This window comes from Homalodisca vitripennis, chromosome 7 (genome assembly GCF_021130785.1).
Source record: "Homalodisca vitripennis isolate AUS2020 chromosome 7, UT_GWSS_2.1, whole genome shotgun sequence".
Lineage (NCBI taxonomy): Eukaryota > Metazoa > Arthropoda > Insecta > Hemiptera > Cicadellidae > Homalodisca > Homalodisca vitripennis.
In genome coordinates this window covers 98,570,182-98,584,285 of record NC_060213.1, presented here as the reverse complement: position 1 = coordinate 98,584,285, position 14,104 = coordinate 98,570,182, and the positions used below count along the sequence as shown (strand labels likewise).

At 30.8% G+C, this 14,104-nt stretch overlaps 1 protein-coding gene across 1 annotated transcript; it reads right to left on the bottom strand.

Annotated features, from left to right (window-relative positions):
* Positions 1 to 4,335: 4,335 nt before the first annotated feature.
* On the bottom strand, positions 4,336 to 5,365 carry LOC124366575. The gene has a single exon (XM_046823168.1). The coding sequence runs from the start codon at positions 5,254 to 5,256 to the stop codon at positions 4,855 to 4,857; it is 402 nt and encodes a 133-aa protein (XP_046679124.1). The 5' UTR covers positions 5,257 to 5,365; the 3' UTR covers positions 4,336 to 4,854.
* Between the last annotated feature and the right edge of the window lie 8,739 nt (positions 5,366 to 14,104).

Here is a 14,104-nt window from a genome sequence, read left to right as displayed (position 1 = left end):
AACTATAACGAAAATGTGAGATATTTTCACCACTCATAGCCTACCGTCATCTAAGAAATTAAGCAAGTCGCGTATGCATAGAAATGCCTTATAAGCTTGTCATTGAATTTTTATCTGGCTTCCATCTCTGTTGAGGCCCAATTAAAAACATCGTAGTTAAACAGAAAGGTAAAACTGCTATATAACTAAGGAGATGTGTACGTAAAACTTCTATTATTTAATTTTCTCTTAATCATAAAAACTAATTACTGTATTTTTAAACCTGATCTTGTTATAATTGAAAGTAAAGATATTTAATTACTTAAAATATGTGTAACCGAGGTTAAAACAGTGTTATCAAAGAACTTATAAACATAAAACAGCGTTATTACAACAAAGGTAGAGTGTAATACGATGTTATGCGACGTATTAATACTCGTTAATATTTGTTTCACGGGTATTTAATTATGGATCATACTTTTTTGTCTCTCATACATATCTTTTACTTAATGCAGTGAAATAATATCTGATTATTCATGACATAGTTATGAATAATATTTCTTTCATGAACTTTGATTTATTAAATATATATATATATATAATTTTATAATTGCACACAATTATAAAATAAGCCGATAAAAATAATGCGATATGTATTGCTTATACAATTTTTAACTTTCCAGTACACTTTTAATGAATCAGAAAATGTTTTAGATCGATATTTTCACTTAGTAATTATATTGGATTTTTTATATATCCGATAATATTCGATATCATTTTATATAAGAACTCATTTTAATTTATCTTCTTATTATTACTATTATTTACCTACACAATGTGATTTGCTAAGAAACAGTGTGTCCATATTTTCAAAATTGAAAGTTTTAAAATAAGTAAATTGCTATAAACTATATCTTTTACTCACCGGTTCTCCCCAAAAAAATGTAATATGTTTTGTCTTTAGTATTAAACATTCAGGAACGTTGAGATTTTAATTTACCAAACAAACACGTTTTACAAATATTTTCAAATCGGGTAAACAATCAAAGTTGGAAGCGTTATAAATCCAGTGTTAAATGTACATATTGTTTGTCAAACTTTTTTGTTAGAAATCCTTGTTAAGTTTTTGCAACCTATGATGAATAATATGTTATAACATATGATCACATATTTGACTTATGAAGATAAATTTACGTTTAAGTAGTCTATCTGTTACATAATTTCAATCACTTACTTTCAATAACGCAACATATTATAATACCAGAAGAGCAGTTATTTTATTAATTTCTCTAAATCGATTTACCCTGTGTTTTAGTACTTTATTTTAAGCAATTTTAGTTGGTTCTATTTCTTTGTTTAAAGTTGGTTTTGAATGATGAAACATTGATGATTGTGATTGTAACATTGCTATAATAGCACAGTGATAAAAAAATAAGTAACACTACCTTTAGAGATCGACAACATAACCTATACCTCGGGTGATATTGTGTAAGGTTATTTATTCACTAAATACGGTAATCTACCTCAACCAAATAGCATGTTTAGGGTGGGTAAGGTTATAGGGTATTAAAATAACAGACGCTTCTTTCCTTCAAGGAGTTCAGTCAATTATGAGAAGAATTTTACCAAGCTCATTGGTTTATCAGGGGTTACGTTTACCGGATGGTTAACTGATATAGGCTTTTAATAGTGTTTCTTTTTTTACCAGACTAATAAATCTGCTGGTAGTAACATTATATCAGAGGATGGCCAAATATTTTGGATCTGATTTTGAAATTTATGAGGTTGCCATAAACATAATTTCGTAACAGTCATTTTTAATATAGATATTACTTCATCCATATTATTCATAAAATTGCAGCAGCCATCCAGTACAAGCCAGATGAAGAGATTTGTAATTGTTCCATGGGGTGCACGGTTGAGTGCACTGCGATATTTTAAACACGATCCATAAGCAAGATAGGTCATCCAAGTTTTCTAAACATAACATAGCTGTAGTAGAACTTTTCTTTTGTTTTTCGACAAGTAAGTTTCAATTTTATGAAATTGAGATTCCCGTGCTATTTACTATTCATTTCAATTAATGCATAATGTTCTGCTAAATAATTATGTAATTGTGCTTAATGTACAATTACATAATCTTTTTATGGTAATGGAAATAATTAAAGCGAATAAAGTATTTTTATTAAAAATAATCATGTATTGAGTATTCATTGATCTACCTAATCTAGTTCAACATTAGGACAACTAGGACAACCTAGGATCTGTATATACATATAATTTACAAAAAATACCTTTATTGATAATAATACATAATGTTCATAAATTATTCAATGTAAAAAATAATTTACTTTAGATTTTACCAGTATTTATTTATTATAATAATTATTTATCTATTTCAAGAGATTTTGCAATTATTTTCATTTTACAAACATTTCTTAATATTGTTATATGTAAGATTCTTTTTTGCGTTACTACAGTATAATTTAAATGCCAAGAAATATCAATGTCATTATTAGGAACAAGTTTCAAAAGAATAATAAGTCTTTTAGAAAACATAATAAAACTGAAATTGGGACACAAATACTTAAAATAAATTATATAAATTAAGTTTTTAATATACTTAATATTATTTATAGATCATTTTAAAACTTATTTGACTGTAAAAAGCTTTTTTCCAAAAACAAAATCTCTGTAAACGGGAGCGGATCCCCGTATACTGTAATATTCTAATATGTATTAGCGTGTTCAAGTTTTTACTTAATTAAAGATTACAATTTTATCAAATATATATACATACATACTATTGGATGCCTAAAAGAATGGTACAATCCAAGTATGTATATAGCTAAGTTAGTATGTAAAGATTATGTTTAATTTTTTATTTTGAGTAAATAAGCTAAGTACATATCTACAGTACACTTCTAAACGGATGTGTCAAAGGAATTTACGTAATAATTCAATAAAAAGAAACATAATATGTATCGAAAATATATTTTATGATATACCATGTGCTTTGACGTTCCTAATTACATCATATTGATCGCCCAGATACCATCTCAAAAAAGGCAACAATCTGAAAACCATCTGATAGTGGTTGCAATTTTATTAAAATGATAATTCTTAAGCGTGTTCCAAGCTATTCCTTTGTGCAAGATTTATTAAAAGCAAGCTCGAGCAAAATAATTTGGAGAGCAAATCTCTATGAGAATATAATTTTGAAGTCCCGTTAAAATTGTGTTTGTATGCATCAATTTTGATAATATTCAAATTATACTCCATGTTACCTTCCGCATAGTGCAACGTCTAAAATCTGACACTGTCACAGATGTGACTCCACGTAGAATCTCGAGTCTACTTCTGTCTGACCCTTGACAACTTAAACATTCAAAAAGAATGTCTTGCATCGTTTGACATCAGATTCGAATAGAAAAAAATGTTTCTCTCCTGTTTTCTTCTAACCTCGGGGTTTTCTTTTGATTTTTGTTATGTACTCTTGAACTCTTCATATTTACTATTTTAACTTATGAATAATAGACATAAGGTAACGAAATATAGATTGCTTCAGTAAGCCCACGTTACGCAGTATTTTAACAGTCCCCAATGTTCCGTTACTCTTTTTAAATATACTAAGCAATTTATAAATTCACTGAAGTAATTAATAATAATTAATAGTCATACATGTTCTGTTATTGTGTTTTTTTCGCATCCGTTGCTCAATTTAGAATATGCAGTATTTCCAAGTGAATACAAACTGAAAGTAAACAAAAGGAATAAATTAGTCTGAATCTCGATTGTAAGGTTAAGTGCACTTATTGTTTATTAGGTAAATTACCTAATCCATTAAAAGTATCGTCTCGACCTCTGTTTTACGCGATGCATAAATTCATTTTCTATTTCCTCTAGGCCATACTATATTTATGTTTCAGCGGCATATTATTGCTGTACCAAATGTTATTCTATTGTCACAATTATATCTATGTACACATAAATTATTATAACTTGTATCTAATTTGCGAGCACCATTTATTTGCAACATCCTTTGTTTGTTAAACATTAAAGCAGGATGAATACAGATTATAATCAGTGGTCACATTAATCTCATTCATAACGATTGTAAGTTAACGTTTGTAATTAATGATACAAAAGAGTCCGAAAATAGAGTTCATTAGGGTGAAATCTTACAGATTAAATTTATACTTGTTTGCAGTTGTATTAATACCTGACAACGGTAAATAACACAACTGGTTTTCAGTTGTTTAAATAACGTATTGTTCATTAATAATCTCTCAATTCGTAATCAATTTCAAAACAGCAAAAAAATTGATCTTTTTTATAAGATTATAAGAAGTTTTAATTCAAATTTACAATCATTTTACTTTAATGTTTAACATTATATAATGTTTGTTTAGGAGTGATTATATACATAGATATTTACTGCGCCAGATTTCATTTTTTAAGAATGACACTGTAACATGTTTAATTAATATTTCTATTTGCCCAAAAACTTTAAAAAACAAGAATACACTTTAAACAAACGTGCCGGCTCATTAGCACGAAAACCACAAGAACTTGTCTGTTGGAGTTGTCATTAACACTCTAACAGGAAAATTCCTCTAAAGTAAAATGTAAAATGGGAATTTAGAGTTAATATACTTTTTTTGTTCTGGTAATTAAAGCAATTTTATTTTTTATAATGGTAAATTAATTTTGATCCTGGAAATAAAACATCCGTAACTAACTGATTTACTAAGCTCTCAATAACCTGTAACCCAATAATTTATATGTTTTATACGGCGTGAAAATCCCCTCACTGTAAAATAAACAGTTATTTGGTTTTTGACACAATATATCTAAAGATTACCAACTTTTTCTTTACGAAGAATTTAAATCAAATATTTCATTAGTGACATTTGTACTATCAAGTTCTGTCACTGTTTTTACTGCTTGCTCAGGAATATCTTTCAGTTTTCCTTTCAGCTCACAACTCTGAAGCTTCTCACGCAAAATGTTAACTTCGTCTTCCAAAATACATATCTTTATCTTAGCTGCTGCCAGCTCCGTTCTTAAGTTGACTAGTTCTTCAGCACTATGCCTCTTGTTTCCCATCTTCTCTCTAAGATATTCCACCGCGTTTTCTGGTCTCTCAGGTTCGTCAAACAGCATCAACAACAGGTTTGTTACGGCCTCCATCGCACTTAACTCCTGTAGTTTTTGTAAGACCTCCGTTCTTTTGTCTTCTATAGAAACAAGAGAGTTTGGCTTGTACGACGACATGAATCACAAACAAATCCTTAAGGAATTTTATATACAATGATAAAATAAAATAACTGTAGCTTGTGGTAGAAATTCTGTTTACTAAACATGTTTTCTTTCATGCTTTGTATCTGCCTTATAACAGCTGTTTATAAAAATAAATGTTACAGACAGGTACATATATTATCAATGAGGTTTTTATTGTTTTTAATGGGAAAGTAGTCATACTTCCAATTTCCAAGGTTTACCATAAATTTATTCTGTCAGTTTAAACATGTATACACAATAACTTATCCGTTGGTCCTCAGGTCAAGTATTAGAAAGGGTTTCTTAACACTAACTTCGCCTGGTAAAATAAGGCGTCTTTAATTTACTTTATATAAGAATATTTCAGGTACATAAATGATACTAAATTATATATATATATATATATATATATATGTTCATTAAATTTGTATAAGTTGCAATAGCCTAATTTAATTGAACATTGAACAATTAACATTGAATCACAAAAAGTACTTGCTCCGCCGGGACTCGAACCCGGATCTCTCACTTGCCGGGTGAATGTGCTACCATTACACCACAGAGCCCTTACTTTTTACGATTCATATATAATAATATATATATATATATATATATATATATATATATAACTTTTTCAAAACAATGGCGGTATATTTCGGTAAAAAATCGTTTTCAGCTGCATAAAGTGTATAAAATAGAAATTGAAAAATTATTCATAAACTCAGTGACTGACGTGACAAAACAAGTTTAAATTATGTTTCAGTGAAGCACAGTAGGTTATTTAATCTCCCGTATATACAAACCGAGTGAAAGGGTAAGAAATTAGCGCATGTTTGCCTCGTAGGGTCAAATAAAAACGTGGAGTAAGATGTCACTAGTACACCTCCTAAGTAATATCACCTGGAGAAACTAATGTGTCATTTTGGATTTCTTATTATTCAAGCAGGTGTATGTATATATTCTACCTGTAGTTTTATAACTGTTGCTCTATAAATACAAGACTATTTTATTAGTTCATTTGATTAATTTATTTCCATTACTGTATAATACTGATTACACATTAAGCACAATTATGTAATTATTTATTAGAAATGTATGTAAACTTGAAATAACATGGCAAATAATAAGAAAATATTATTAATTTTCTTTCACAAACTTTTAACTTACATTTTGACTAGTTAAAAATTACAAATGTAATTTCAACATATTTAAACCAAGGCTATTAATTCCAGCCAAAGCCATGAACGACAAATCACCGCTAATTTTTTATACTGGCTAACACAAGTGCCTGGCTATTCACGTAAAAGGTCAAACACTTTAAATTTCACACAAATCAGAAAGAACTTGCTCCACCACCGAGTTTAGAAGGCGTCAAAGTAATACCAATTAAACGTGGTTGTTAAAAATAGCACTAAATAAAATGAAGCAATTAGAGTGCGCTTACGTCAGTAATGTTTATGATTGGCAATTTGTAAAAAGCTTCTAAATATTTTACAGACGATATCTATATCGAACTATCTGCGATTCTTGTAATTTATGATCTTCTGTTCCTATCCAACAAAATTGTATATCTCTTAAACAAAAATCAAAATCAGACCCAACACATCGTATGAATTATGGAAAGAGTCCTCTTTATAAAGATTCTAATCAACCTTTCCCACCATACCTACGTTATGTTTACAAAAGAAGGTTGCTCCATCGTAGGTTATTTTCCTCCAGATGGACCGATATTCTTGCCAGTATTATTTTCTCTATCAACTTGAAGAGTTTTCTACCACCAAGAACTGGCGATAAAATTGCTCAAACTGGTGATGAGTTCAATCTTGTAAAAAATGTATCTTATAAATACATTGGCTAAATTCATTAGCTATCTTGGTGCACCATTACGTTTTAATATGGCTGTCCTTTAATATAACAAATTACAACTCCTTTATTTATACACCTATAGAAAGAATAATAATGTCCTGGAATGTCTACAGCCTTCCTTAAACTATTTATTATAATTAAATTTGTTGTATCTTGAACAGTGTTTCATATAATGTGTACTGCTTGAGATTAATAATCTTCAATTCGATAAAATTTAAGTTTACAGAAAATCTGTCTTTATATTCCGACTGAACTGGGTGGACATTTCTAATAGGTTAAGATGATAAAAGTATAAAACAATAGTTTGCATAGTGAAAATATAACAAACCGTTGTTTTGACGTGACAACGTCTTAAATTAGGTTGCGGCTCGGAGTCACTCATGAAAAAGTGTAACGCCCGGTAACGTTACGATGCCCGTCCAGTGGGTCCGCCGCACGGGATAAAGCAGATAACTGTGGGTCCGCCGCACGGGATAAAGCAGATAACTATGTTTATTCGTGAAAATGTGGAGTGCGTAGATTCGTCATTTACAACAACTACAACAATAAAGGTAAATAATTGTACACTGATATTTCATTATCGTAAACTATGATTGATTGATTAATTGTTAGATTGACACAAAAGTTGAGAAACTGAGTTTATAGGTTATGTCATACTATTGACAAATGTTGATAGTGTTAAGTAAATTATTAGTTTAAATCACTCTGCAATCAATCGTAATTCAGTCGATTGAGAAGAAACAGCGCTATTGCTAGTCAAACATTTAAAATAACAAATTATAACCTCTAACCTGTCATAACAGTGCGACCAAACAAACGAACTAAACCGACCAATCACCACGCGCGGAGTTAGAATTTAACTGTGTTTAGCAAGAATTTCAAATTCCAATTTTAGTAAATGTTTTATTCAACTTTACCATTTACAATAACAAATTTTAATTAATTTCAAATTATGTGCAATGTTTTAGTAAACAAAATATATTTCTATAGTTAAAATTTTTGCAATTCTTATTTTCATTCAATTCCTTGTTCCTATTGTGCAATTTAATAATATTCATATCAATAAATATTCTACCGAGAAAAAGACGTTGTCACGTAAAATCTTCGCCCGTAAAACCGACTTTACAGGCAACCATAATTTTTTTAAAGATATACTTATTATTTTAAAGCTACAATTCGTGTAAACATTCTAATGATGAAGATAACAATAATTATATAATATGTTTCGAAGGCATGTAGCAATACTTGATTACCAAGTTGAGGTCAAACGTCGAACACTTTATAAGAACTGTAGAAACTTTAAAATATTAATCCTTTGTAATAACTAAAACTAAAAGCGCATTAAGGAAAACTTTTCTTGAATTGGAATTTACCAGTTAATATATGAATCCTTTGTAATAACGAAAACTAAAAGCGCATTAAGGGAATTTTTCTTGAATTAGAATTTACCAGTAACTTTTGGTAAATATAACCTCTTACCAGTTGAAACTGTAAACACTTACAAAAATTTAGATAAACGTCGATGTAAAATATGTATAATTATCTAAAGACTACCCTAAAGGTGATTTTGAATCATACTGTCACCTGGAGGTTAACTATAACCCTATTACTGAATGCCACCAGCGACTAGGCTTGTTGTATGAGAACAGAAATAAGTGCAGGGATTTAGATTCCTCCCACCATAGTTGCTTGTGGGGTATTGACCCTTTGGAAGTAATACCATGTACTAATATTATAATGATAACGTGTTGATTACAGGGGCTATTGAAGCAATGTGGGATTAAATGCGGTTAAGAGTAACTTAATCCAATACTATTACGTATATTTTCGGACGTTCCACCATCTAAAAATATGTTCTCGTAAGTATTTAGAAAAAACTTTACTGTAAGACTCGAATTTTACTTGGATGTAGTGGTCATACTGAGGAATTTGAATATCCAGATCCTGTGCATGCAACGATTCAGTATATTTAGAGAAATCATATCTTTCATCATCTTACTATTATTGGCTTGTTTTAGATCATAAACGTCCCCATTTGTAGGGACAACTTTGGGCTGACGGCCTAGTTGTTATCAAGTGCATCGTATTTCGAGTGACGGCCTCGTTTTTATCAAGTACGTTGTATTTGGAGTGACGGCCTAGTTGTTATCAAGTGCATCGTATTTCGAGTGACGGCCTCGTTTTTATCAAGTACGTTGTATTTGGAGTGACGGCCTAGTTGTTATCAAGTACGTTGTATTTGGAGTGACGGCCTAGTTGTTATCAAGTACGTTGTATTTGGAGTGACGGCCTAGTTGTTATCAAGTACGTTTGTATTTCGAGTGACGGCCTCGTTTTTATCAAGTACGTCGTATTTGGAGTGACGGCCTAGTTGTTATCAAGTACGTTGTATTTGGAGTGACGGCCTAGTTGTTATCAAGTACGTCGTATTTGGAGTGACGGCCTAGTTGTTATCAAGTACGTTGTATTTGGAGTGACGGCCTAGTTTGTTATCAAGTACGTCGTATTTCGAGTGACGGCCTAGTTGTTATCAAGTACGTTCTATTTGGAGTGACGGCCTAGTTGTTATCAAGTACGTCGTATTTGGAGTGACGGCCTAGTTGTTATCAAGTACGTCGTATTTCGAGTGACGGCCTAGTTGTTATCAAGTACGTTATATTTGGAGTGACGGCCTAGTTGTTATCAAGTACGTCGTATTTCGAGTGACGGCCTAGTTGTTATCAAGTACGTTCTATTTGGAGTGACGGCCTAGTTGTTATCAAGTACGTCGTATTTGGAGTGACGGCCTAGTTGTTATCAAGTACGTCGTATTTCGAGTGACGGCCTAGTTGTTATCAAGTACGTTCTATTTGGAGTGACGGCCTAGTTGTTATCAAGTACGTCGTATTTCGAGTGACGGCCTAGTTGTTATCAAGTACGTTGTATTTCGAGTGACGGCCTCGTTTTTATCAAGTACGTCGTATTTGGAGTGACGGCCTAGTTGTTATCAAGTACGTTGTATTTGGAGTGACGGCCTAGTTGTTATCAAGTACGTCGTATTTGGAGTGACGGCCTAGTTGTTATCAAGTACGTTCTATTTGGAGTGACGGCCTAGTTGTTATCAAGTACGTTGTATTTGGAGTGACGGCCTAGTTGTTATCAAGTACGTCGTATTTCGAGTGACGGCCTAGTTGTTATCAAGTACGTTCTATTTGGAGTGACGGCCTAGTTGTTATCAAGTGCATCGCATTTCGAGTGACGGCCTCGTTTTTATCAAGTACGTCGTATTTCGAGTGACGGCCTAGTTGTTATCAAGTACGTTCTATTTGGAGTGACGGCCTAGTTGTTATCAAGTGCATCGCATTTCGAGTGACGGCCTCGTTTTTATCAAGTACGTTGTATTTGGAGTGACGGCCTAGTTGTTATCAAGTACGTTCTATTTGGAGTGACGGCCTCGTTGTTATCAAGTACGCCCTAATTCTAGTCCTTCTTCAGCCTGACCACTTTGGAAATAAGTTTGTATCTACAACCTAATTACGACCTAATTTAGTCTAATTCCACAACTCTTATTTAAGAATTATAATTAATCATTTAACCGGTAACAACTCTGAAGGACCTAACTCCTGTTTGTCCATTTCCCGTGTTTAGGTCATTTTTTAAATAAAGTAAAAAAATTACAGTTTTTACATCATGTACAACATAAAAATTCCTCATGCTTATTAGAATTTAAGTATTCAATATATCCCATACTCCATCTCAGAAATCTAAATTCAACCAAACGTTGCTATAACGTTATTCATTTCAAAAGAAATCTTCCTTCTTGTAAGGACGTGATGAGAAAAACGTAAAATATACTTAAATAAGTAAAATCATATTTTTGGTAATGAATGCCCGATATTTTATGTGGATTTGAAATGAGTATGTTTCAGTGGAGGATGTGAAAATTTTTATACGTTTTGCTGTTCTAATTACAGGTTTTTTAAATTTATATTTCGAGTTTTGGATATCCTGTGTTTTGTGTTTTTATTCTAATCCAGTTCATAAGTTTACAAACTGGTGCAGCAAGGCTTACTGGAGTGTAGAAATTTCCCTTTTTACGTAATGCTGATTTGTGAGATGTTAGTGACAAATCAAAGTCCTGTACATATAACGGTAACCTCTTTTGAAAGTTGTGAGCATCCTTAATAAAACCATTTTGGAAGGTTTACAACGATGATGAATAATCCACTCACCAATCTCAGAATTACTTACGTACAATTTTGTGTAAAGGTGGCAGAATTTGAAGGCTCTCAACTTTAAAGTCTTCCTCCACATTTATCAGCTGTTTTTATCACGCTGCAAAAATTTTATAATATTAGTTCTGTTATAATCAAATAGTTATAGAGTTTGTGCAAGACAATATACCTTTCTTGACGATATCGGCATCGGAGGAGGCACAATTTCACATTTCACAGAGTAGGATATTAAAAATTTCTTACATTGGCAGTCAATCGTCATTTCATTTCTGTAAGTATGTATAATTTTTTATGTACCTATTTCTGATACAACAAATAGAGAACTAAATAAATATATTACTGCCCTTATTGCTTCTCTTCTATTTATTAGTGAAGTATCTCATACAACTAAAGATAACTCAAACAGAATTCAGTTCAATAATAAGATATTCTGGGAGCGGGGTTATAGTACAATCAAATCTATTATTTCTTATAAGATCCAATATCACAAACATTGTTATTATAGAGGTAAGCGAAAATAAAATTAAACTTGTCGAATCATTTCAGAACGACCAACTATAAAATATTGCGTGCTAAACTAGAAAATTGTTTCAATAAAGTATACATTTGCAATCTTGATATCTATATAGTTAGATATGTATTCAGTAATATATTTAACTTTGCCTTCAGTAATATATTTTCCAATACAGATTCTAAAATTCTAAAACACAAAGTACAAGCCACCCTAGATATATCCTTTATTAGAAATGTCTAAAGCAAACATAAATTTTGAAATAATAAAAAAATTACCGGAGGCAAAAAACCTGATACCACAAGTCTCTCTATATGATCGAGAACAGGTTCTTTAAGTTAAAAGAACCAATATTTAAAAAAATGGTGTTTTAGACATAGTATAGTAATAGGTTGTGGGACAAGTATGTAGTGCAGATGCCGAAACTATAAAAGTATGCAGTAATTTTGTTTACACAAATGCAATTAATCTTATATATATATATATATATATATATATATATATATATATATATATATATATATATCTTTATGTATATATATATATATATATATATATATATATTTCTTGTGTTCGCGTGTACGTGACTGAACTCCTAAACGACTGGACCGATGTTGATGAAATTTTGTGTGGCGAAGCAGATCTGATCCGAAATTCATTTATATTAAAGTAAAGATGAGCCACAAAGTCCTGAAGTGCCTTTCTCACAAGAGTTTCAGTAAGTTTAGACAACTTGTGACAAAATGTTACTTGTTTGTTAATAAATTGTACACGACATTCTGTCTCGTCTTCTACCGATAAAACTAGGCGCTGTAATAAGTTCTGTGCAAGTTTTGCAATTAATCCTTATACTTATTAACGTAAATATTTATCTATATTCAAATTCTAAAATATGATGCGCCCGTGAAGCTTGTCAATGAAATGTTAAATGGAAGCCTATGTTAATATATATAAACCAATAACCTACACAAAATTATGGTATATATATATCTCATTTTTAAGCTCTTTATTATTATAACAAAACTAGAAGCCTCACTTCATAATCTTTATTGATTATAAAATGGCAGAAGATTAAAGAAGTTCAAAATTGTAAGACTATAATGTTGTGTAGGTTAATGGGTTGGGAAATCAATCTATAAAAAAATACAGCACTTTGAGTATTGAGTTTTGATTATTAAAAGGAAATTTTTGTGTTTATGGACCTTTTACACGCCCTGTAAATCAGAAACAATCGTATATGTAGTATTGTACACTATTTTTTTTTTAAGTTCTTCAGAAATTTTATGCGCTTCAAATTTTAACGAAATGAGAATTCCATTAATAGTTTTTTATATCGTACCCAAAATTTGACTACCTCAAATATTAGAGTGAAAGTAAATTTAGAGTTTGCCTATTTACAAACCAACTGTGGTATATATATATATATATATATATATATATATATATATATATATATATATATATATATATATATATATATTTATATATATATATTTATATTTATACAATTTAACGTAAATAAAAGTCGTTTGACAGGTGTTTGGTCTTCCGATCATATGTTAGTTTGCTTATTTAAACGCATATGTGACAGATACGGCCAAATACAAAATAATTGAATCGGAAAAAGTAAGCGCTCTGTGGTGTAATAGTAGCACATTCACCCGGCAAGTGAGAGATCCGGGTTCGACTCCCGGCGGAGCAAGTACTTTTTGTGATTCAATGTTTATTGAAATTAAATAAGGCTATTGCCATTTATACAATTTAACGTATATATATATATATATATATATATATATATATATATATATATATATGATATTTCAAGTAATGTAGATTCTTATGGATTATGTACTACACTTTTCAGTTAACAATAATATATCAAACATATAAATTTGATTGATACATGTGCACTATTTGTCTTAAACGTTCAGAAAGCTGTAGATGTGGACTTATTGTTTCCGCCTCACATCACCACTCCGTCATCCACACAGAGTAAGTCAGCGGAAACTTGACAGTGTAAAGAGAGGCATCACTTCACTGGTCTCTGTTATGTGCTTCAAGTGAATATTTAAATCTTCTCATGACACAACCCCTTTTACAGAAAAACTGCGTCAATTGGTGAATATTTAATGCCATTTATTACACAAAAAGTAAAAACTCTCTTCCAAAATTTACATGCTAATATACATCTCCCAAGAATATTCCATTTGGGTTAAGCAATAAATTATATTTTGTTATCTTCATCCTACTAATA

What these genes read in the sequence shown, in the direction of transcription:
- LOC124366575 (XM_046823168.1), bottom strand. Translation starts at nt 5,256, where the DNA reads ATGTCGTCGTACAAGCCAAACTCTCTTGTTTCTATAGAAGACAAAAGA.